Source organism: Haematobia irritans, chromosome 3 (genome assembly GCF_050003625.1).
Source record: "Haematobia irritans isolate KBUSLIRL chromosome 3, ASM5000362v1, whole genome shotgun sequence".
Taxonomy (NCBI): domain Eukaryota; kingdom Metazoa; phylum Arthropoda; class Insecta; order Diptera; family Muscidae; genus Haematobia; species Haematobia irritans.
In genome coordinates, this window is record NC_134399.1 from 144,472,465 (window position 1) to 144,497,364 (window position 24,900).

The 24,900-nt window shown below is 36.5% G+C and overlaps 4 protein-coding genes across 4 annotated transcripts; 3 read left to right on the forward strand and 1 right to left on the reverse strand.

Annotated features, from left to right (window-relative positions):
* Nucleotides 1-5,896: 5,896 nt before the first annotated feature.
* LOC142231231 (uncharacterized) lies at nt 5,897-6,442 on the reverse strand. The gene has a single exon (XM_075301849.1). The coding sequence runs from the start codon at nt 6,440-6,442 to the stop codon at nt 5,897-5,899; it is 546 nt and encodes a 181-aa protein (XP_075157964.1).
* Nucleotides 6,443-6,673: 231 nt separating this feature from the next.
* On the forward strand, nt 6,674-7,346 carry LOC142231232 (dihydrolipoyllysine-residue acetyltransferase component of pyruvate dehydrogenase complex, mitochondrial-like). Its single transcript, XM_075301850.1, has 2 exons — nt 6,674-7,286; nt 7,330-7,346. Exons 1-2 carry the CDS (start codon nt 6,674-6,676, stop codon nt 7,344-7,346), a joined length of 630 nt encoding a protein of 209 aa, XP_075157965.1.
* Nucleotides 7,285-17,197, forward strand: LOC142229174 (uncharacterized). The gene is made up of 2 exons (XM_075299710.1): nt 7,285-7,409; nt 15,898-17,197. Exons 1-2 carry the CDS (start codon nt 7,399-7,401, stop codon nt 16,769-16,771), a joined length of 885 nt encoding a protein of 294 aa, XP_075155825.1. The 5' UTR covers nt 7,285-7,398; the 3' UTR covers nt 16,772-17,197.
* A 2,260-nt stretch (nt 17,198-19,457) lies between these two features.
* LOC142231233 (uncharacterized) lies at nt 19,458-24,662 on the forward strand. Its single transcript, XM_075301851.1, has one exon. It carries the CDS (start codon nt 19,458-19,460, stop codon nt 24,660-24,662), a length of 5,205 nt encoding a protein of 1,734 aa, XP_075157966.1.
* The last annotated feature ends 238 nt before the right edge of the window (nt 24,663-24,900 follow it).

The window sequence follows — 24,900 nt, forward strand, 5'->3', positions numbered from 1 at the left end:
TTTCAATTTTTCCATGATTTGGATGGAATTTTCGATTTTTTGAGGGTGGTCATGAATTAAGCTCCTTTTCGCTCTAGGACGCATAGTTTAGGAGATATGAGCAAAACAAGTTTTTCATATAAAAATTTCAATTTTTCCATGATTTGGATGGAATTTTCGATTTTTTGAGGGTGGTCATGAATTAAGCTCCTTTTCACTCTAGGACGCATAGTTTAGGAGATATAAGCAAAACAAATTTTTCATATAAAAATTTCAATTTTTCCATGATTTGGATGGAATTTTCGATTTTTTGAGGGTGGTCATGAATTAAGCTCCTTTTCGCTCTAGGACGCATAGTTTAGGAGATATGAGCAAAACAAGTTTTTCATATAAAAATTTCAATTTTTCCATGATTTGGATGGAATTTTCCCTTTTTTGGGGGGTGGTCCTGAATTAAGCTCCTTTTCGCTCTAGGACGCATAGTTTAGGAGATATGAGCAAAACAAGTTTTTCATATAAAAATTTCAATTTTTCCATGATTTGGATGGAATTTTCGATTTTTTGAGGGTGGTCATGAATTAAGCTCCTTTTCGCTCTAGGACGCATAGTTTAGGAGATATGAGCAAAACAAGTTTTTCATATAAAAATTTCAATTTTTCCATGATTCGGATGGAATTTTCGATTTTTTGAGGGTGGTCATGAATTAAGCTCCTTTTCGCTCTAGGACGCATAGTTTAGGAGATATGAGCAAAACAAGTTTTTCATATAAAAATTTAAATTTTTCCATGATTTGGATGGAATTTTCGATTTTTTGAGGGTGGTCATGAATTAAGCTCCTTTTCGCTCTAGGACGCATAGTTTAGGAGATATGAGCAAAACAAGTTTTTCATATAAAAATTTCAATTTTTCCATGTTTTGGATGGAATTTTCGATTTTTTGAGGGTGGTCATGAATTAAGCTCCTTTACGCTCTAGGACGCATAGTTTAGGAGATATGAGCAAAACAAGTTTTTCATATAAAAATTTCAATTTTTCCATGATTTGGTGGAATTTTCAATTTTTTGAGATCGGTCATGAATTAAGCTCCTTTTCGCTCTAGGACGCATAGTTTAGGAGATATGAGCAAAACAAGTTTTTCGTTTAAAAATTTCAAATTTTCCATGATTTGGATGGAATTTTCGATTTTTTGAGGGTGGTTATGAATTAAGCTCTTTATCGCCCTAGGACGCATAGTTTAGGAGATATGAGCAAAGCAAGTTTTTCATATAAAAATTTCAATTTTTCCATGATTTTGATGAAATTTTCCATTTTTTGAGGGTGGTCATGAATTAAGCTCCTTTTCGCTCTAGGACGCATAGTTTAGGAAATATGAGCAAAACAAGTTTTTCATATAAAAATTTCAATTTTTCCATTATTTGGATGGAATTTTCGATTTTTTGAGGGTGGTCATGAATTAAGCTCCTTTTCGCTCTAGGACGCATAGTTTAGGAGATATGAGCAAAACAAGTTTTTGATATAAAAATTTTAATTTTTCCATGATTTGGATGGAATTTTCAATTTTTTGAGGGTGGTCATAAGCTCCTTTTCGCTCTAGGACGCATAGTTTAGGAGATATTAGCAAAACAAGTTTTTCATATAAAAATTTTAATTTTTATATGAAAAATTAAGCTCCTTTTCGCTCTAGGACGCAATTTTTCCATGATTTGGATGGAATTTTCGATTTTTTGAGGGTGGTCATGAATTAAGCTCCTTTTCGCTATATGAAAAATTAAGCTCCTTTTCGCTCTAGGACGCAATTTTTCCATGATTTGGATGGAATTTTCGATTTTTTGAGGGTGGTCATGAATTAAGCTCCTTTTCGCTATATGAAAAATTAAGCTCCTTTTCGCTCTAGGACGCAATTTTTCCATGATTTGGATGGAATTTTCGATTTTTTGAGGGTGGTCATGAATTAAGCTCCTTTTCGCTCTAGGACGCATAGTTTAGGAAATATGGGCAAAACAAGTTTTTCATATAAAAATTTCAATTTTTCCATGATTTGGATGGAATTTTCGATTTTTTGAGGGTGGTCATGAATTAAGCACCTTTTCGCTCTAGGACGCATAATTTAGGAGATATGAGCAAAACAAGTTTTTCATATAAAAATTTTAATTTTTCCATGATTTGGATGGAATTTTCAATTTTTTGAGGGTGGTCATGAATTAAGCTCCTTTTCGCTCTAGGACGCATAGTTTAGGAGATATGAGCAAAACAAGTTTTTCATATAAAAATTTCAATTTTTTCAGGATTTGGATGAAATTTTCCATTTTTTGAAGGTGGTCATGAATTAAGCCCCTTTTCGCTCTAGGACGCATAGTTTAGGAGATATGAGCAAAACAAGTTTTTCATATAAAAATTTCAATTTTTCCATGATTTGGATGGAATTTTCGATTTTTTGAGGGTGGTCATGAATTAAGCTCCTTTTCACTCTAGGACGCATAGTTTAGGAGATATGAGCAAAACAAATTTTTCATATAAAAATTTCAATTTTTTCATGATTTGGATGGAAGTTTCGATTTTTTGAGGGTGGTCATGAATTAAGCTCCTTTTCGCTCTAGGACGCATAGTTTAGGAGATATGAGCAAAACAAGTTTTTCATATAAAAATTTCAATTTTTCCATGATTTGGATGGAATTTTCGATTTTTTGAGGGTGGTCATGAATTAAGCTCCTTTTCGCTCTGGGACGCATAGTTTAGGAGATATGATCAAAACAAGTTTTTCATATAAAAATTTCAATTTTTCCATGATTTGGATGGAATTTTCGATTTTTTGAGGGTGGTCATGAATTAAGCTCCTTTTCGCTCTAGGACGCATAGTTTAGGAGATATGAGCGAAACAAGTTTTTCATATAAAAATTTCAATTTTTCCATGATTTGGATGGAATTTTCAATTTTTTGAGATCGGTCATGAATTAAGCTCTTTTTCGCTCTAGGACGCATAGTTTAGGAGATATGAGCAAAACAAGTTTTTCATATAAAAATTTCAATTTTTCCATGATTTGGATGGAATTTTCACTTTTTTGGGGGTGGTCCTGAATTAAGCTCCTTTTCGCTCTAGGACGCAATTTTTCCATGATTTGGATGGAATTTTCGATTTTTTGAGTTTGGTCATGAATTAAGCTCCTTTTCGCTCTAGGACGCATAGTTTAGGAGATATGAGCAAAACAAGTTTTTCATATAAAAATTTCAATTTTTCCATGATTTGGATGGAATTTTCGATTTTTTGAGGGTGGTCATGAATTAAGCTCCTTTTCGCTCTAGGACGCATAGTTTAGGAGATATGAGCAAAACAAGTTTTTCATATAAAAATTTCAATTTTTCCATGATTTGGATGGAATTTTCAATTTTTTGAGATCGGTCATGAATTAAGCTCCTTGATGAACTGCATTCATCAATCTTTTTTGTCAAAATATTTTCTTTAATATTGTAACTGAAATGTTCCTTAATTTTGCTCACGAAGAACTAATTTCCCTTAATTTACTATTTTCTCTTAATTTAAGTTAATTTATCTCTTTACCATTTTATTATATACATTTTCCTTTACATACTTTATAAACTAACATATTTACTTGAAGTACCTGCTCTCGAAGAGTATCACTATTTGTCCTTTTTTAGCAATAGTTAACCATTATATATATGATATTAGATATATACCATATAGGCAGTAATGGCGACTAGTTAGTTAAGTTTTTGTTATCGTTGTTGATGGTCGTGGAGACCTGAAATAAAAACCAACTGAATTTGAAACCCACGTTTTTTCCTTGAAGGGAATTAAAACTTATTATTTTGACTAGTCGAGTCATCATATGGTCCTTATCGAGCCTCCTAATAGGAATTAGGAGCAGGCATACTAGCAACCACAGTCCAGAATATCATTTAAGAAAATTTCCGAGTAGATTTTCTGAGAAAATTTTGGCAACATCGCAGAAAAATCCATTTGTAAACGCCGAGACGTTTACAAATTCTAAAACCGCAGGGAGTTAAGAAGTTCTCATCATCTGCACGGCAATAATTCATCGAGTAGAGGAAGCTACGAGCAAATTAAATTCCACTTATGCCACACAAGGTAAAGCATATCATCAGGAAGAAGAAGGTATGTACAGATATTTTATTTGGTTATATTCTGGTGTAGTGGTTCAAAGTGGACAAAGCATTTAACAACAAAAATCGAAAAAACGTTTACTAAGGCTATCATCATTCTCAACGAAAAGGCGCATAATTTCCAACAACAATTTCTATGCGACTACAACAGAGCCAGCAGATATGACATGCATTTAAATTCCCATAACTTTACATCACTTATTTGAAAGCGACAACAGTATTTTACATTAAAAGCTGCTTAAATCGATCATTCACAATAGCTCACATAGAAACATTCCAAAAAATCTCAAATTTTATGTTTTACGGCTGTATAATTTTGGGTGATCTACGAGAGTGGACTGTAAATATGCTTGCAAACTCCCAAAATTATATCCAATTTGGTAGTTTCCAAGGCAAAAAAACAAAGAAAAGGCAAAAGTATTTCAGTTTAAATATGAAGTACAATTTATTAGGTGATCTGCTTTCCGTCTTACCGCTTGTGTTGTAGCTGCATAAGTGAAACACAAGCCAAACATTAAGAACTCGAGTAATGCAATTCAGCTAAAATTTCAGTGGAAGTTACGTTAAAATGGTGGCCCTTTATCCAATTGAGCAAAAGCTTTAATTTCATGAGTAGGCCAATTGGATATAGGGTTGCCATGAATCATGAAATCGTGATGTAATTAATGACAAAAATTCAGTTGATTTTAAAATAGAAATTCATATACATAAGACTATTATTAACATACACAAGTTCATTTTTCATTCTATTGAATAATTTTGTTAGATGTTCAATATAAACTTCATTAAAGGAAAAAAGTTGTTGAAGGCACTTCAACATGTCGCCCCCCTTGCAGTATGGCAACATTAAAAATGACAAGGCCCAGATATGGTCCAGCCAAAAACCGTGCTTTGAGCTATTGGCATAGATGTGGAAGTTTGGATAAGACCGGCTCGTAAAATATGTGGAATTAGATCGTTGGCAAGCATTATTTCAATATTGGTCGGATTAAAGAAATTGGGATCGGCAAGATCGGTTAAGTGATTATAAACATTCATTAACTTCTTATCAGTGGTAGCTTCGGGAAATGTAGTATTAAGCTGCGACCTTACTTCTCCAGAAATTTGGACTTTGGCTGATTTATCATGGTATGACAATAAATTTATGGTACAGAAACGTTTGTTTCCTTTATATGTGGTAGGCAAACGCAGTCTTTCAACCAGGCCAGTCGAAATTACAGTTTGTGCTGCGCCCGAATTAAGTATAAGCCGCGCCTTCATGGGACCTTGTGGACTGAGAACTCTAGCCAGAGCTGTGGGCAAGAAAATATGAGTTCGGTTGCGGTTGCTAAGGCGATCGCTTACGTAAGATTTCGAACTGGATTTTCGTTGGCTACTTGCTGCTTTTCGATTATGTTCGTTTTGTTTCGTTCTGGTTGATGTAGAGGGGCTACGTCTTGATTTTTGATAAATTGAACGCAGGAAGCTTTGTTTTTGCTGGTGGGATTGAGGAGTGTATTCGGTGTGCAGCATCGTGTGATGATGACGATTACATACGATGCATGTTTTCCGAGATGGACACCATTCTCGGGTATGTGATGCGCATAGACAATTAAAACAAAAGTTCTTTTGTTTGGTTATTTCTCTTCGCTCGATGACAGTCATTTTGGAAAATGTGAGACAATCCTTCAAAAAATGTCTCTCGTGGCACACCTTGCATTTGGGTACGCTGGAAGTATTGCTGAAACGTAAAATTTTATTTAATATGTGAACGGATTTTGAAACTAAGCAACAAACGGTTAGATACTGGGCAATATACATAATTTACTTAAAGGTCGAACAATATTTCCGTTTTTAGTCCTGATTTCCGCAACACGAACATTCGAGTCATTACCACGAAAAACCTTTATCACTCGACCAAGACGCCATTCAGTAGGCGGTAATTGATCGTCCCTTACTATTACGAAATCATCTTCCTTAAGATTGCTTTGTACGGTTTTCCATTTATATCGGCGTTGAAGCTCGCAAATATATTCCGTTTTCCAACGTTTGGCAAAGTGTAATTGGATTATCTTCAGTCTTTGCCAACGATTCAACAATGAGAGATCATCAGATATATCTTCGGGGATAGCAGTTAGCGCAGCACCCCTGATCAGGTGGCCTGGTGTCAACGGTGCCAATTCCGATGGGTCTTCACTGATAGGGGATAACGGGCGTGAGTTCAAGATACTTTCAATGCGAATAAGTAAAGTAGAAAACTCTTCAAAGGTATATTTATAAGTACCGGCAACCTTTTTTAGGTGAGTTTTCAAACTTTTTACCCCCGCTTCCCACAAACCTCCCATATGAGGAGCGTGTGGAGGGATAAAGTGCCAAGTGAAGTTGTGAACATTGTATTTCGAGACTAAAGCCTTTTCCGCGGATCGGAGGAAACATTTGTATTCTTGTTTTAGGATTCGATTCCCTCCGACGAAATTTGTCCCATTATCTGAAAAGACTTTATTCGGGAAACCTCTGCGACCGACAAACCTACCTAATGAGGTATTTGTTGTTTGGATTCCAATAGACGCTTAGCAATGGCTCATTACTATGTCACCGTAGAGTGCCAAGTGGACAATCTCATGAAACTTCGCTCGAAGATCAACAAGAAATACGAGAAACAAGGCGTTAAAGTATCTGTCAATGATTTTATCATTAAAGCCACTGCCATTGCTTGTCGTAAGGTGCCAGAATCCAATAGCTATTGGATGGGAAATGTAATCAGACAATTTGATAATGTTGATGTCTCCGTGGCTGTATCAACTGATCGTGGTTTAATAACTCCAATAATCTTCGGTGCTGATCGCAAGGGTGTCATTGATATTTCCAAAGAGATCAAGGAATTGGCTGGTAGAGCCAGGGAAAACAAATTGAAACCACAAGAATTCCAAGGTGGCACTGTCAGTGTTTCGAATTTGGGCATGTTCGGCGTTACACAATTCAGTGCTGTGATTAATCCACCACAGTCGTGCATTTTGGCAATTGGCACAACTTCCAAGAAACTCCTACCCGATCCCGATAGTCTGAAAGGCTTTAAAGAAGTCAACGTTATGAATGTAACACTTTCCGCCGACCATAGAACTGTTGATGGTGCTGTCGCTGCCAAATGGTTACAATATTTCCGCGATTTCATTGAAGATCTTTTATTTGGTCCATCGATCCGTCAAGGAACTGCTCCAAAAATCGTATTAAGTTACTGGAAAACGTTAAACTACCACTTTGCTCAAAACAAACTCATCTACTCTAACTTAAAGGCAGAGAAATGGAGAAAAGGTACGTCAGTTTTATTTAATATGTGAACGGTTAGGGATTGTGCATTTATGAATATAATTCTGCGAACGAAAATATTTGGCAAAGATAACATAGTGCACGAGAATAGTGTTTCTCGTCATTTTAATTTTTGATCTTGGATTTGTGTGCTGTATACAGTCTTTCAATTACGTTGGGAAAGAAGAAAGAAATTAATGCTGAATTATCCTATCAATCACGTTGGAAAGGAAAAGTTCTAGAAGTTTTCTTGGCATGAAGAAGTAAATTGCCCTGAATTGGTTACCCCTCGTTTATGCAATTAGGGTTTTTTTACATACCGCTTCACGAGCATATTGTATGAAAAGAGTGCACTATAAGAAATTCGGACTCGACATGTTAATGTCAAGACTATCTTAAGGCTCCACGAGCATAAGCACCTAAAGAGATTCATCACGGTCAAAAAGCATGAGCTAGTAATAATATGACATTTTTTTATTGAATCTAATGTTATAGGTACTCATGATATTTGTGAATAACCACTATACACTGAACTCACCACTATTAGTCTATTGTATAAAATAGCTTGTTCTGTTCTCTGTAAGATTTATATCACAGTTTGGAAAGAGAAATTCTCTTTGATAGCCAGCACGTACGAGATTCTCTTATATACTCTTTCGAGACTCTCATTCTCTATCAGAAACACACACACATACAAACTCCCAGCGTCAACTTCTAGCTTTACTCTTCATTGTGGGATCAGTTATTGGTAGTTTATTTGAAAGTTGGTATCTCTTCGAAAATGTTGACAGCTACTGAAGTTGGTGTAACTTTGGCAGATTTGATAGTTGGCTTACGCGCGACATAAGAGGAGGAAGAAAAATTGAATTGAGGAAGACACAATACGAGAATTGAAAGTATTGGGACTTGCTAAGTGAATAATTAAATAGTTGTAAAAGGTGTCAAAAAAGCAAATTAGTTTGTCTAAAGGCCAAAATTGGAAGATTATTGGTCTACTCTAGAGGAATTTATTAGAAACTTAATTTGTGCAAGTGGAAACTCAACGATTACAAAACAAAGACTTTGTTAAATTATTAAATATGCTATGTGAATATTATTAAAGAAGTTTTACTATTTATGGTAAAAGTGCAGTGAGATTTTTATTGGATTTTTTTGAGTTGAATTTGTATGGACATTAGACGTCCGACAACGGAAAAAATCCTGACCGCAAAAATTACAGGCAAGGGGCTCAAGAAGTTCCTAAAATAAAAAGAAAAAAAATTATTTTCACACATTAGTGCTATTGGAACACGTTTTCACAAATTTAGAAAAGTAAACGACAAGTGAATTGGAAAAAAAAGTTGCTAGATAACTGTACAACGAAGTGAGGAACATATCAACAAGCCATACGAATATTTGGAGGGAGACAAGGAATAAGGTATGTGTGTTTTTTTTTTTGGTTGATACCTTGATTACTTTAATGCATCCCAGTTGTTATTATTATTTCTTTGTTGTTCTCTCGCCTACATTCACTTAACGTGTTTTTTTGTGAATTCTATACAGAGTGGCCAGATTGTAGGCCTGAACACTGGTATATTTTCATTCACGGGCTAGTGATATAAACCATTTAGATACCCCGCGGTATAAAACGCAGGAACAAGATCTTCCTAGGCGTTCTAGATTCATTTTTATCAGTAAGTTTTGGTGTGAACGTCTTTGCAATCGAGAAAGGCAAAGTTGATTCTACGTAAGGTGTGAACAATAATCACAGTTTTAGTCCCCTCAACGAGGGAACGACCGTTAATTGAAATCACGATTTAGTCAGCTGACAAATCAGGATATCCTAAAAGGGAAATATAAATAAGAAAGTGTTCTATTTTCGAAGTGATAGAATGTTAGTGAGCGGACACTAACGTTACCTGTCTGGAATTTACAATTTTCTGCGACCACCGAGTCATTGTGCCAAAGGATTAGCACATGACCTGATTTTCATCTCATATTAAATAACAGAACTTTCCCTTTTATATGTATATACACGGAGAACCCTGGGACTTAAGATATGCAATTTATTTGATTTGGGGGGCACAGGCAAAGAACATCTTGTATCCCAGTATTATGCAATTAGACCCCTTGATATGAACTTCGCGAATATTTATATAATTATGTGGATATAAATGAATTTCTCAATTCTTATTTTTATGTTATTGAAGCAGTGCTTAAGATCTTGCTACGGCTTTACGGTCACTTTATAAGTCCACGAAAAAAGTCACAGAGGGAAATATCGAAATATTTGCAATTGAAAAGTTGAAAAAGAGAAAAGAAAGAACAAACAATTGGTTGATACTATGCGCCTTTAATCAAACTAGGAACAGTAATACAATTCAATATGATTAGGAATTTTTAAATTTTCAAATTAAATTAAATTTTTCAATTATCTTACAATTGACTCTTTAATTGAACTCGGAAGAGTAGGACAGTTGAAGAATTATGAATACATGTACATTATGGAAGTGATTGAGGCATAATAAACCAATTGGAATAAAAAAAAAAAACAAAAACATTAATTGAGTTTTGCAATCAACATCAATTGAAAATTTAAATGAATTAATTACAAAAAGAATTAATTGAAATTTGCTAATGAAACCAATTTTTTTGTAAATATTGTATTTTTTTGATGCTCAATTAAAACTTTGATTGATCAATTAATTTTGTGACTGAATCTGAAAAAGAAAAGAAAATTTTGTATGTTATTGCAACATACATGTGAATAGCCATATAATTGCACACATTGATCTGTTGATTGATTTTAAATCTAATACCCATATTTGAATTTCTGGCGGTGATAATATGTTCGTATGGTAAATCGTGAATTGACTATATTTTATTTTATCATTGGTCTAATAATTTGCTTTCGGAAAATCAGGTATAATCCGATTATGACTGGTTATATCGACATATAAATACACTATTTTCAATGAAATTTGTATGAAAAGGCCTAGTTAATAATCTGGGGAATCGGTAGCATTTTTACGATATTGGAACCAATCTTCGAAGAAACCTTAGAATATTTTACCTGTATCGCTCATACGAGACGTCTTTAAAATTTTGCGAATTATTCTGGAATTTTGGACGGTAACGGATTAAGTAAGGATATTGTATTTATCATATCGTATAACGCTTACATACTTAATTACTTGGTTCGAGAGATAAATAAATATTTTGTCTAACAGTTGTATTGCAACTTTATCAATCGTTCGCTTTATATCCGGGAGGATGGCTTCTCAGAAATTCATTTTTTTATCCGATCAAGTCGTTACGTTTTGCGCGGATTTTGCGAGCCTGGAAGAAAAACCTCAGAGATTCTCTGGATTACAAGTCGAACTTGACGATTTGGAACGGCGATGGCATCAACTCGTTAAAGTTTACGAGGTTGAGATGACTGAGAATACGGACATTACAAAGCAGACACAGGAGTCTATCCACGCAAAATTTGCGGAATCGTGTAGGTCTTACAAGACATGCAAATCTTTGATTCTGGACCTTATACAGAAAGATAAGGATATATCGGATCGGACTGATGTGAGACCATGTTCGAATTCCAGAAACTGCGATGAGTCAGGATTCGCACTAAAAGTACCAGCTTGCGACACCGAGATCTTTAGTGGGGGTTATGATAAATGGCCGAGTTTCCGAGATATGTTTTCGGCAATTTATATAAAACATCCGAAGTTATCGCCAGCACAAAAGCTCTTTCACCTAAGAGCGAAAACTCGCGGTGAAGCGAGCCAAATCGTCAAACAATTTTCTTTAACTGACGATAACTTTGATTTTGCGTGGGAGGCACTTAGTCAACGGTTTGAAAATAGGCGTATACTTATAAATCACCAGTTGCGGAGGATTTTCGAAATTGAGAATGCTACTTCTGAGAAGGGAAAATCATTGCGGAATCTTCAATATACCATTAATAATTGCTTATCCATGCTGAAAACGTATAATGTTTCGACCATTTCGTGGGATCCCCTTCTGATATATTGGGTTTCAACCAAACTTCCGGAAGAAACTTTGGCAGCTTGGGAAGTCTCTTTGAGTGACCACCGACAAGTGCCGACATGGGAACAATTAGATGACTTCATCACCAAACGTTTAAATATGTTGGAATCCATTTCCGATATCCGGAAACCTACGAGTCCTCCTGTAACTTCCCAGAAACCTCAAAAATCACAGAATTATCATACAAAGACTGAACATAACTATAGACCGTGTAAAGTATGCAAGAGAAATCATGCTTTACGCAGTTGCCCTAAATTCAAATCTTGGCCGCTTAAGGAGAAACAAAAGTTCGTTACAAATAATAATGTGTGTCAAAACTGTCTCTCATATGCGCACAGGGCTCAGGATTGTCAAAGTGAGTATGTTTGTCAAAGGTGCCAGCAGCAACATCATACACTACTACATCCTGAAGTTTGCCAAGATGGTAGTCAGCTTAATCCGCAAGCTAATTCCTTCCATATTGAGACTGAAACGTTTGAACAGCCTACCACTTCTAGTGCAGCTTATTCTGATACACAAAATGTACGAACTCATTTCGCTGTATCAGGAGAATCTACCATTTTACCCACGGCCCTCGTGGACATTGACAACTATGGAGTAACTTTCACTATCAGGGTATTTATTGATCAAGGATCTCAAGAGTCGTTTATTTCGTCTAGGGTCGTAAATAGATTTTCAATACCAACAAAGAAATCGTTCACAACAATTTCTGGTTTGGGAGGAACTTTGTTAGAAAATTCTTCAAAGATCTGCCGTCTTACGTTGAAATCACGAAAGTCTAACTTTGAACACACTGCACCAGTGATAGTAGTAACGACTTTGAATCAATTGATGCCATCGTATCCGACTTGCGTCACCGATTGGACCGAATTAAATAAGATCGACTTAGCAGATCCGAATTTCTTGCACCCTGCTCAAATCGACATGCTAATGGGAAGCGATATACTACCATATATTTTGAAGTCGGGTGTAATAAAAAATATTGCTGGCAATCTCTTGGCGCAGGAAACAGAATTCGGTTGGATCATAAGCGGTAAACCTAGTGTACGATCCGTTGAAACATTTGCTTCGTGGATTACACATCCAGATACTTTAAACGAAAACCTCAAACGTTTCTGGGAATTGGAAGGCATTAATACTGAAAACACTCCATCTGAGGATGATAAATGGTGTGAAGAATTTTACAAATCAACAGTCAAACGTCGTCCAGATGGCAAATATATCGTTCGACTACCATTTAAGGACCATACGAATACACGAACGTATTTAGGATCGTCAAGACGTGCAGCAATGGGGCAGTTTCTGAGAATGGAAAAGACATTGAGCAAGTCCCCGAAACTTGAACAGGAGTATAATAAAACTTTATCTGAATATATTGACCTGGGACACATGGAAGCCACCAATGATGTGGAGATTTGCAAGGATGCTGACTATTTCTCATATTATCTACCCCATCATGCTGTAGTAAAGCCTGAAAGAACATCTACTAAGGTTCGAGTGGTGTTCAATGCCTCAAAAAAGACTAGTACCGGATTTTCTCTAAATGATATCCTACATACAGGGCCACCACAACAAAATGATTTGATGAACGTCATATTGAGATGGCGATTCTTCAAATATGTTTTCAATGGGGATATTCAAAAAATGTACCGTCAGATCTTCGTTCACGATGAAGATCGACAATTTCAAAGAATTCTGTTTCGAATATCACCCTCTAACACTATTCAAGATTTTTGCTTAAAGACGGTCACATTTGGTGTTAATTGTGCCCCTTATTTGGCTATCAGAACTTTACATAAGTTGAGTGAAGATGGGGAATTAACACATCCGACGGCAGCTGCAATTTTAAGAAATCAAGTTTATGTGGATGATATACTATCTGGTGGTTATACAGTCACTGAAACCACGGCAAATTTGAAAGAACTGATTCACTTACTGAACTCCGCAGGGTTTCCTCTAAAGAAGATAACGGCAAATCATCGCGACATTCTTCAACACTTTCCCCCGGAGGATCTTCTAAACGAAGATTTCTTAAAATTGGAGGACGTTAGTGAAACCAAAACATTGGGCATTCGTTGGAATGCCATGTCAGATCATTTTTTTTATAATGTCACTAACATTTCCATACCTTCCGAACCAATGACAAAGCGCAAAATCTTGTCGATTGTAGCTAAACTTTTTGATCCTGCGGGTTGGCTCGCTCCCATCATCGTAGTAGCAAAAGTCTTGATGCAACAGCTCTGGATTGACGGTACAGATTGGGATGAAGAAATAAGACAACACACTTTCGAAAAATGGAGTTTTTTTATTTCTCATTTTCACGAAATAAGAAACATAAAAATTCCACGATGGGTTGGATTTACACCGGAACACAAAATCCAAATTCATGGATTTTGCGATGCCTCTGAAAAGGCATTTTGTGCATGCTTATACATAAGAGTGACTACCTCGAATGACACATTTTCGTCAAATTTATTAGTTTCAAAGAGTAAAGTAGCACCTTTAAAAACAATAAGTTTACCACGACTAGAGCTGTGTGGAGCGGCATTACTCTCAAGGCTTCTCAAATCTGTATGTGAAACTCTTACTTTACCAATTTCTGAAATTTACCTGTGGTCGGATTCTACGATAACTTTGGCATGGCTCAGTAAACCGCCCTTCCACTGGAAGACTTTCGTAGCTAACAAAGTTTCTGAGATTCTCGATAATGTAGGCAATGTCACATGGAGACATGTCCCAACAGCTGACAATCCAGCAGACATAGGTACGAGAGGCACTACGGCATCGGAATTGAATGCGAATAACCTTTGGTGGCATGGACCGAATTGGTTGACACAACCTTTAGAATTTTGGCCAAAGCAAACTTCACCAAAGGAATTGTCATTGGAAAGGAAAATTAACACCAATCACACTACATTACAATCAGAAGAGATTTTAGAAAGGTTTTCTTCACTTGATAGAGCATTGAGGGTTATTTCATTCATGTATCGTTTTGTCAGGAAATGCCAGAAAAGATTAACACCTCAAATGGAAACCCAATTTATCACAGCAGCGGAAATAAATTATGTTAAGATTCAATTGATTATGATTGCGCAAAAGACATATTACTTCCCTGAATATAGTGCTCTGCAATCTCGGAATCCTATAAGTTTGAAAAGCCGCCTATTGACACTAAATCCCTTTTTAGACGAGAATCAATTATTACGTGTTAATGGCCGCTTGGCGAATGCAGATATAAGTTATAATGAACGACATCCGATCATTCTCCCAGAAAAATCTCGATTTTGTAAATTGTTCATCGATTTTACACATAAAATAACCTTACATGCTGAACATCAAATCATGTTAAGAGCTATACGACAAGAATTTTATGTTATCCGACTAAAGAACTCTGTCCGCCATTGTATACGAAATTGTCGAACATGCACTATTTACAAAAATCGAGTTAAACACCAAATAATGGCTGCCTTACCTGTAGAAAGGTGTAGGTTTTCATTACCGTTTACCAACACTGGAGTGGACTTTGCTGGGCCGTTTGACTTGAAAACGTCACGCCTTAGAAATGCAAAAATTCAGAAAGGATACGCAACTGTTTTCGTTTGTTTATCAACACGAGCCATCCACTTAGAAACTTGCTCCGATCTATCGTCGGAGGCCTTCTTAGCAACATTCAGTAGGTTTGTCGGTCGCAGAGGTTTCCCGAATAAAGTCTTTTCAGATAATGGGACAAATTTCGTCGGAGGGAATCGAATCCTAAAACAAGAATACAAATGTTTCCTCCGATCCGCGGAAAAGGCTTTAGTCTCGAAATACAATGTTCACAACTTCACTTGGCACTTTATCCCTCCACACGCTCCTCATATGGGAGGTTTGTGGGAAGCGGGGGTAAAAAGTTTGAAAACTCACCTAAAAAAGGTTGCCGGTACTTATAAATATACCTTTGAAGAGTTTTCTACTTTACTTATTCGCATTGAAAGTATCTTGAACTCACGCCCGTTATCCCCTATCAGTGAAGACCCATCGGAATTGGCACCGTTGACACCAGGCCACCTGATCAGGGGTGCTGCGCTAACTGCTATCCCCGAAGATATATCTGATGATCTCTCATTGTTGAATCGTTGGCAAAGACTGAAGATAATCCAATTACACTTTGCCAAACGTTGGAAAACGGAATATATTTGCGAGCTTCAACGCCGATATAAATGGAAAACCGTACAAAGCAATCTTAAGGAAGATGATTTCGTAATAGTAAGGGACGATCAATTACCGCCTACTGAATGGCGTCTTGGTCGAGTGATAAAGGTTTTTCGTGGTAATGACTCGAATGTTCGTGTTGCGGAAATCAGGACTAAAAACGGAAATATTGTTCGACCTTTAAGTAAATTATGTATATTGCCCAGTATCTAACCGTTTGTTGCTTAGTTTCAAAATCCGTTCACATATTAAATAAAATTTTACGTTTCAGCAATACTTCCAGCGTACCCAAATGCAAGGTGTGCCACGAGAGACATTTTTTGAAGGATTGTCTCACATTTTCCAAAATGACTGTCATCGAGCGAAGAGAAATAACCAAACAAAAGAACTTTTGTTTTAATTGTCTATGCGCATCACATACCCGAGAATGGTGTCCATCTCGGAAAACATGCATCGTATGTAATCGTCATCATCACACGATGCTGCACACCGAATACACTCCTCAATCCCACCAGCAAAAACAAAGCTTCCTGCGTTCAATTTATCAAAAATCAAGACGTAGCCCCTCTACATCAACCAGAACGAAACAAAACGAACATAATCGAAAAGCAGCAAGTAGCCAACGAAAATCCAGTTCGAAATCTTACGTAAGCGATCGCCTTAGCAACCGCAACCGAACTCATATTTTCTTGCCCACAGCTCTGGCTAGAGTTCTCAGTCCACAAGGTCCCATGAAGGCGCGGCTTATACTTAATTCGGGCGCAGCACAAACTGTAATTTCGACTGGCCTGGTTGAAAGACTGCGTTTGCCTACCACATATAAAGGAAACAAACGTTTCTGTACCATAAATTTATTGTCATACCATGATAAATCAGCCAAAGTCCAAATTTCTGGAGAAGTAAGGTCGCAGCTTAATACTACATTTCCCGAAGCTACCACTGATAAGAAGTTAATGAATGTTTATAATCACTTAACCGATCTTGCCGATCCCAATTTCTTTAATCCGACCAATATTGAAATAATGCTTGCCAACGATCTAATTCCACATATTTTACGAGCCGGTCTTATCCAAACTTCCACATCTATGCCAATAGCTCAAAGCACGGTTTTTGGCTGGACCATATCTGGGCCTTGTCATTTTTAATGTTGCCATACTGCAAGGGGGGCGACATGTTGAAGTGCCTTCAACAACTTTTTTCCTTTAATGAAGTTTATATTGAACATCTAACAAAATTATTCAATAGAATGAAAAATGAACTTGTGTATGTTAATAATAGTCTTATGTATATGAATTTCTATTTTAAAATCAACTGAATTTTTGTCATTAATTACATCACGATTTCATGATTCATGGCAACCCTATATCCAATTGGCCTACTCATGAAATTAAAGCTTTTGCTCAATTGGATAAAGGGCCACCATTTTAACGTAACTTCCACTGAAATTTTAGCTGAATTGCATTACTCGAGTTCTTAATGTTTGGCTTGTGTTTCACTTATGCAGCTACAACACAAGCGGTAAGACGGAAAGCAGATCACCTAATAAATTGTACTTCATATTTAAACTGAAATACTTTTGCCTTTTCTTTGTTTTTTTGCCTTGGAAACTACCAAATTGGATATAATTTTGGGAGTTTGCAAGCATATTTACAGTCCACTCTCGTAGATCACCCAAAATTATACATGTTTTCTTTTGGTTTTTTTCTAATACGAAACATAACAATTATCAATGCCCCCTCGAATCGAGGGTCCATTGAAAATGCCAATAATTGTACCTCATTATGTAAAACAATTGTTATCGTTGAAAAGGAGGTCTTGTTAATAATCTGGGGAATCGGTAGCATTTTTACGATATTGGAACCAATCTTCGAAGAAACCTTAGAATATTTTACCTGTATCGCTCATACGAGACGTCTTTAAAATTTTGCGAATTATTCTGGAATTTTGGACGGTAACGGATTAAGTAAGGATATTGTATTTATCATATCGTATAACGCTTACATACTTAATTACTTGGTTCGAGAGATAAATAAATATTTTGTCTAACAGTTGTATTGCAACTTTATCAATCGTTCGCTTTATATCCGGGAGGATGGCTTCTCAGAAATTCATTTTTTTATCCGATCAAGTCGTTACGTTTTGCGCGGATTTTGCGAGCCTGGAAGAAAAACCTCAGAGATTCTCTGGATTACAATTTTGGGTGATCTACGAGAGTGGACTGTAAATATGCTTGCAAACTCCCAAAATTATATCCAATTTGGTAGTTTCCAAGGCAAAAAAACAAAGAAAAGGCAAAAGTATTTCAGTTTAAATATGAAGTACAATTTATTAGGTGATCTGCTTTCCGTCTTACCGCTTGTGTTGTAGCTGCATAAGTGAAACACAAGCCAAACATTAAGAACTCGAGTAATGCAATTCAGCTAAAATTTCAGTGGAAGTTACGTTAAAATGGTGGCCCTTTATCCAATTGAGCAAAAGCTTTAATTTCATGAGTAGGCCAATTGGATATAGGGTTGCCATGAATCATGAAATCGTGATGTAATTAATGACAAAAATTCAGTTGATTTTAAAATAGAAATTCATATACATAAGACTATTATTAACATACACAAGTTCATTTTTCATTCTATTGAATAATTTTGTTAGATGTTCAATATAAACTTCATTAAAGGAAAAAAGTTGTTGAAGGCACTTCAACAACGGCATTCAGTTTTTGCAACGTACTGTGTGAACGCTGATAGTATCACAATAACATACGAAAACGCACAAGCAACAATCCCAATTGAAGTTTTCGCAGCATTCAGCTTTGAGCAACATCTCTTGTACATGAAGAGAGAAAATAAAATAAACGTCAAGCAAACCGCGAAACAAGGATAGAAAGTTACAACGAAAGAACATTTAAGTGGTTGAAAAGTAATATTAAATTCATAAAGAAATAAATGAATAAAAAACGTTTATAAATTGATCAATAAAAAGTGAGACAATTTTTGGAAACAAGTGATAAAGTGAATACGGTGTTTACAAAAAGGAAAAAAAACCAAAAACTCAATAAGCTTTGAACATCGTCGTGTTTAAGTTTTCTTCTTTGAACGGAGATACAAATAAATTGCTACCAGCCGAACAAAAACAACGAAGCTCCTCCGTGGGGATATCGTTACACTATTTAATTCTACAAGATCGTTTTGGTGAGTAATTTTAAGAAAGTTATTATTGGCGTATATACATACTCATGTGGATAATTATCAATACATAATTTGGAATGTATGATGTTGTTGGTGGAGTATTTTATGAAGAAGCATAATTTGGTTCGTTCGGTATTTTGGTGTTTGATGACTTTTTGAATGTTACAAATGAATAATACCGTTGTTCAAAAGGGAACGAAATAAAAAACACAGACATACATAAATACATTTTGTAAGCAAACGGTAGTTGCCAGATAGTTTAAAATTAGTTTTGACTTATCGGGGACAATGAAAACGGACAAAATAAATAATATATAGTGGAATTTCGTAATTCAATATAAAATTATTAATTATGAAATATAATGAATATTTGTAAATTTCACAAAAAAAGAAAACAAAAATAAAAATACGAAAAAATATAAAATAAAATAGAATAAAAACAGATGAATCATAAATAATCGTTAATCAGTAATAAACAATAAGACGAAAAATACTTCTCATAGTTGGATGCGTAAAATTGAAATTTTATTTTGTTGAAAATAAATCGTCCACATTTCAAAAATTTAATTGAAATTAAAAAAAAAAGAGATATTAAATTCATATCAAAATAGAAACTCTCTTGCGGAGACATAACAAAGTTTTTGTCATAATGGCAGCGCGAAGAAAATTCCTTTTTGATTACCAGCAAGTCGTTTCGTTTTGCGACCAGAACGAGAAACTTGACCACAAAACCTCAACAGTTCAGTTTTTAGAAGTTCAGGATCTTGAATTAGATCGAAGATGGACCGCTTTGCTGTCAAGTTACGAAACATTTATTTTAGAGGACGAGAGAGAGCAAATTGATCCCAATGACATAAACATCAAAAAATTTGAAGATGCAAGCAGTAAATACCAAGTTTGCAAGGCAAAAATTCTGTCCTCAATTTGCGAAAGAACAAATCATGCTCATCCGGATCAAAGTGTGGATACGCCACCGAATAGACAATATGTCACATCATTAAAGTTACCTCCGTGTGATACTCCACCATTTGAGGGCGGGTATGCAAAATGGCCAGCGTTCCGTGACATTTTTTCGGCAGTGTTTGGTAATCACCCACATTTGTCTCCCGCGCAAAAATTATATCACCTCCGAGGTAAAACAAGAGGAGAGGCGTATGACATAGTAAAGAAGTTTGAACTGGTAGATTCCAATTTTGAGTTGGCCTGGGAGGCACTCAAAAATAGATACGAAAATAAAAGAATATTAGTAAATCAACAAATGAAAAGGCTTTTTGGAATCACATCCGTTCAAAATGAATCTCCCAAATCCATCAGGTTGGTCCAGAATGCAATTAATGACAGCATAGCAATTTTTAGATCGTACGAAATCGAGGTAGATAACTGGGATCCTGTCTTGATCCACTTGGCGTCTTCGAAAATCTCCGATGAGACCTTAAGGGCATGGGAAGATTCTTTGAATAATCATAAGGAGTTACCTACATGGGAGCAAATGAACAGCTTTCTTTCCAAAAGAATTGAGAAGTTAGAAACCATAATGGATTTTAAAAGGCCAAATAACAAAGATGGACATAATTCAAAATCACAATCATTCCATATGCATTCAGACGGTGACGGAAACAAACAATTTTGCAAGAAATGTAAGCAAAATCATTTTTTGACAGCGTGCAAATATTTTAAGTCTTTGTCGCCAAAGCATCGTATCCAATACGTTATGAAACAAAAATTTTGCTTGAACTGTCTTTCGCCACATCATTTTAAGCCCGAATGTACGAGTACGAAACTCTGCGCTAAGTGCAATCAAAAGCACCACACATTGCTTCATGTCGAAGCACAGGATAAAGAAACCCATGAAACACAGATTTTTGAAACTCATGACTCCACTCTTCAAGAGGTAGAACATCCAAGATCCTTTACAGATCAAACATTTTTAAGCACATCAAAAACGACGAAGGAAACTTATACACTTTTCACGAAGAAAGATGGAACAACTATTCTCCCCACCGCAATTGTGCATGTGGCACACTGTGGAGAACTTTTTGCAGTCCGAGCACTGCTAGATTCTGGATCCGAAAGGAGTTTTATAACAACTCGAATCCAACAAAAATTAAGAATCCCCCTATATAATCATAACTCCCAAGTATCTGGGCTAGGAGGCACAGTGGTTAGTAGCTCCAAAGGTAAATGTCGACTAAAATTACAAAGCAGATATTCCAACTTTCACATAGGTATAGAAGCAGTGGTTGTTTCTCGTATAGCGCACTTATTACCTTCGCGGCCCATCAAAACAAAACTTCTCGAAGAAGTAAAAACTATGAACCTTGCGGATCCCCTATTTTACAAACCTGCAGTCATCGACATGATTATAGGAAGCGACTATCTTCCGCTAATAAACAAAGAAGGAGTAAAAATGAAAATTGGAAATGGTATTGAGGCCAGAGAATCAGAATTTGGGTGGTATTTGTCTGGACCTGCTGAATCTGACACCATCAAAACATTCTCGACTGTGTTGATTACTGCAGAAAATACAGATTTATGCGAACAATTGAGGAAATTTTGGGAAATCGAGGAAATCGAAAAACCAAAATGTAGATCTGAAAATGATCTGTGGTGCGAAGAATTTTATGAGAAAACCACGTATAGAAGTCATGATAACAAATATGTTGTACGTCTTCCATTTAAGAAGGAGTATCCCAATGATATATTTTTAGGACCTTCGAGGAATATGGCTTTTGCCCAATATTGTAGAATGGAGAAAAACTTAATGAAGACTCCTGAATTGAAGCAGGAGTATGAAAACGTTCTTCGTGAATACATTGAACTTGGTCACATGATCCCCACGTCATTCGAAGAAGAAAAATCCCAAAAAGTAAACCACTATTTTTTGCCCCACCACGCTGTTGTCCGCCCCGACAGTAAGACCACAAGGGTCCGGGTAGTTTTCAACGCCTCAAAGAAAACATCAAGTGGACACTCTTTAAACAATATTCTTCACGCAGGACCTATATTACAGCGCGATCTAATGCATATTTTGTTGAATTGGCGATATTATCAATTTGTTTTTAATGGGGACATCCAAAAGATGTACCGCCAAATTTGGATTCACGAAGAAGATCAACCCTACCAGCAAATTTTATTTCGTACCTCGGTTGAAAAACCAATCAGTGTATTTAAGTTGCAGACAGTAACATTCGGGGTAAATGCTGCCCCCTTCCTCGCCATCCGTACTTTGCTTGAATTAAGTAAAGATTGCAAGACGGTGTATCCAGAAGCTTCAAAAATTCTACAAGAGGAAGTATATGTCGACGACATATTATCAGGAGGACATTCCCTCGAGGAAACTAAACAAAAACAAAAGGAACTAATTAGTGCTCTAGAATCCGCGGGATTTCCATTAAAAAAGCTTACGGCTAACAATAGAATTCTTCTCGAAAACTGGCCCCGCGAGGATCTTCTAAGCGAAGAATTTTTAAAAATTGATGACTATAGCTGTACAAAAACCCTTGGCATTCGGTGGAATGCCATCCAAGATAATTTTTACTATACCGTCGAACCAATAAAGATTAATTCAGTAGCGACAAAACGACAGATTTTATCGTCAATTGCAAAACTTTTCGACCCATTGGGTTGGCTGGGGCCAACTATCGTTATTGCTAAAATTTTAATGCAAGATATATGGGAAGAAAAAACTGGATGGGATGAAAATGTTTCTCCAAGCATTCTAACTAGATGGACAACATTCTCCGAGAATCTACAACATATATCCGAAGTAAAAATACCCAGATGGGTAAAATTTTCTCCGCAAGCGTCTACGCAGATACATGGGTTCAGCGACGCGTCTCAAAAAGCCTATTGTGCGGCTATTTATGTTCGAACGGTCAATATCGATGGGAAAATTGAATCAAACTTGCTTGTAGCAAAAACAAAAGTTGCACCTATAAAAAGAACGACAATACCGAAATTAGAATTGTGCGCAGCTCTTCTACTTACGAAATTGATAGAAAATGTAACAAGAAATTTTCACTTTCCACACGAAATATTCTTATGGACTGACTCATCCATTGTTCTGGGATGGTTACAAAAGTCTCCCCAAACCTTGAAAACTTTCGTGGCAAATCGAATAAGTGAAATTCTAAGTATAGTTCGTGTCTCCCAATGGAATCATGTTAAGAGTGAAGACAACCCCGCTGATTTGGGATCACGTGGTTGTATCCCTCAAAATCTTTCTTCAAATCCGCTTTGGTGGCATGGGGCCCCTTGGTTAAGTCAACCTGTAGTAAATTGGCCAAAACCCCGAGATTTTGATCCAGTTGAGTTAGAATCAAAAATAATTTCATCGTTTCAGATAACCATCAGCGTAGATGATATCATTTGCAGATTTTCTAACCTGAATCGTTGCTTGCGAGTAATAAGTTATATTTTTCGTTTCTTCAAGAAATGTCGAAAAATGACTGTGGAGAATCAGGACTTTATACAAACGGAAGAAATAGTCTTCGTCAAACATCGACTTATATTACTCGCCCAACAAACGGCTTTTCCTCGAGAAATTGAATGTCTTATCGAAAAGCGTCCTATATCCAGGAAAAGTAGTATACTTTCAGTAAATCCATTTTTAGATAATTCGGGGTTGTTACGAGTCGGTGGCAGACTATCTAACTCAAGTTTGAACTATGATGAAAAACATCCAGTAATTTTGCCCGGAAAATCTAAACTTGCTGAACTTATAATCCTATTTACACATCAAATTCTTCTTCATTCAGAACATCATACAATGCTTCGTGCTCTCCGACAGGGATACTACATTCCTCGTGTGAAAAATTTGATACGAAAATGTATCCGAAATTGTAAAACCTGCACTATAGTAAAGCACAGGTTTCAAAATCAAATTATGGCTGATTTGCCGATCGAACGAGTCCGCTTTTCTCTGCCATTTACATACACCGGCGTAGATTTTGCGGGACCATTTAACATTCGCTCATCTCCAATTCGAAATTCTAAAATACTTAAAAGTTACGCAGCAGTTTTCGTCTGTTTTGCCACGAAGGCCGTGCATCTTGAACTGTGCTCGGAACTGTCCGCAGACGCATTTATCGCTACGTTTACAAGATTCGTAGGCAGGCGTGGTCTGCCGAAAACGATGTATTCCGATAATGGTCGGAATTTCATTGGAGCCAGCTACAAACTGCTAAAAGAACATGATAAATTTCTGAAGTCAACAGAAAAATCGCTGGTCCAGAAATATGCAACTCATGGCTTTAGCTGGTCCTTCATACCACCTTATGCACCCCATATGGGTGGGCTGTGGGAGTCAGCAGTCAAAATCATGAAGATTCATCTCAAAAAAGTTACGACAAATTTAAGTTTCACATATGAGGAATTCAACACAGTATTAATAAAAATAGAAGGAATTCTTAACTCACGCCCACTGGCCGCTATGTCAGCAAATCCTCAAGAAATAAATGCATTAACGCCCGGTCATTTCCTCCGAGGATCTCCAATAATCGCAGAACCAGAAATAACGAAAAACATTGAGTTAGAAAAGGTGTCGTTATTAAATCGATGGGAGCGTCTCAAGGAGTTACATCGACATTTTGCTCAGAGATGGAAACACGAATACATAACAGAGTTGCAACGGCGGGCAAAATGGAAAACGACAAAAAATAACGTCCAAGTAAATGACTTGGTTATAGTTAAAGACGACATGCTACCATCCACGGAATGGCGATTAGGACGAATCACGAAGGTGTTTTGCGGTAATGACAACCAAGTTCGAGTTGCAGAAATATATACGCAAAATGGATTAATACGACGTCCAATTGTTAAATTATGCGTTCTACCAATTGAAAATTCGCCATAGTTCCAAAAGCCTTTTAAAACTAAACCATCCACAAGAACCTTTACCACCTGAATTGGCCATTTAGATTATCTGTATGTACTTTTCTCTCTTTCTAGCTCAAGATGCCTCGCTGTCACCTTTGCGCCAGAAACCACCAACTCAAATATTGCGCTCTTTTTGTCGCACTCACCCCGGATCTTCGTCGTCAGGCTGTGACCGCCAATCGTATGTGCACCAATTGCCTCGCGCATACACATAC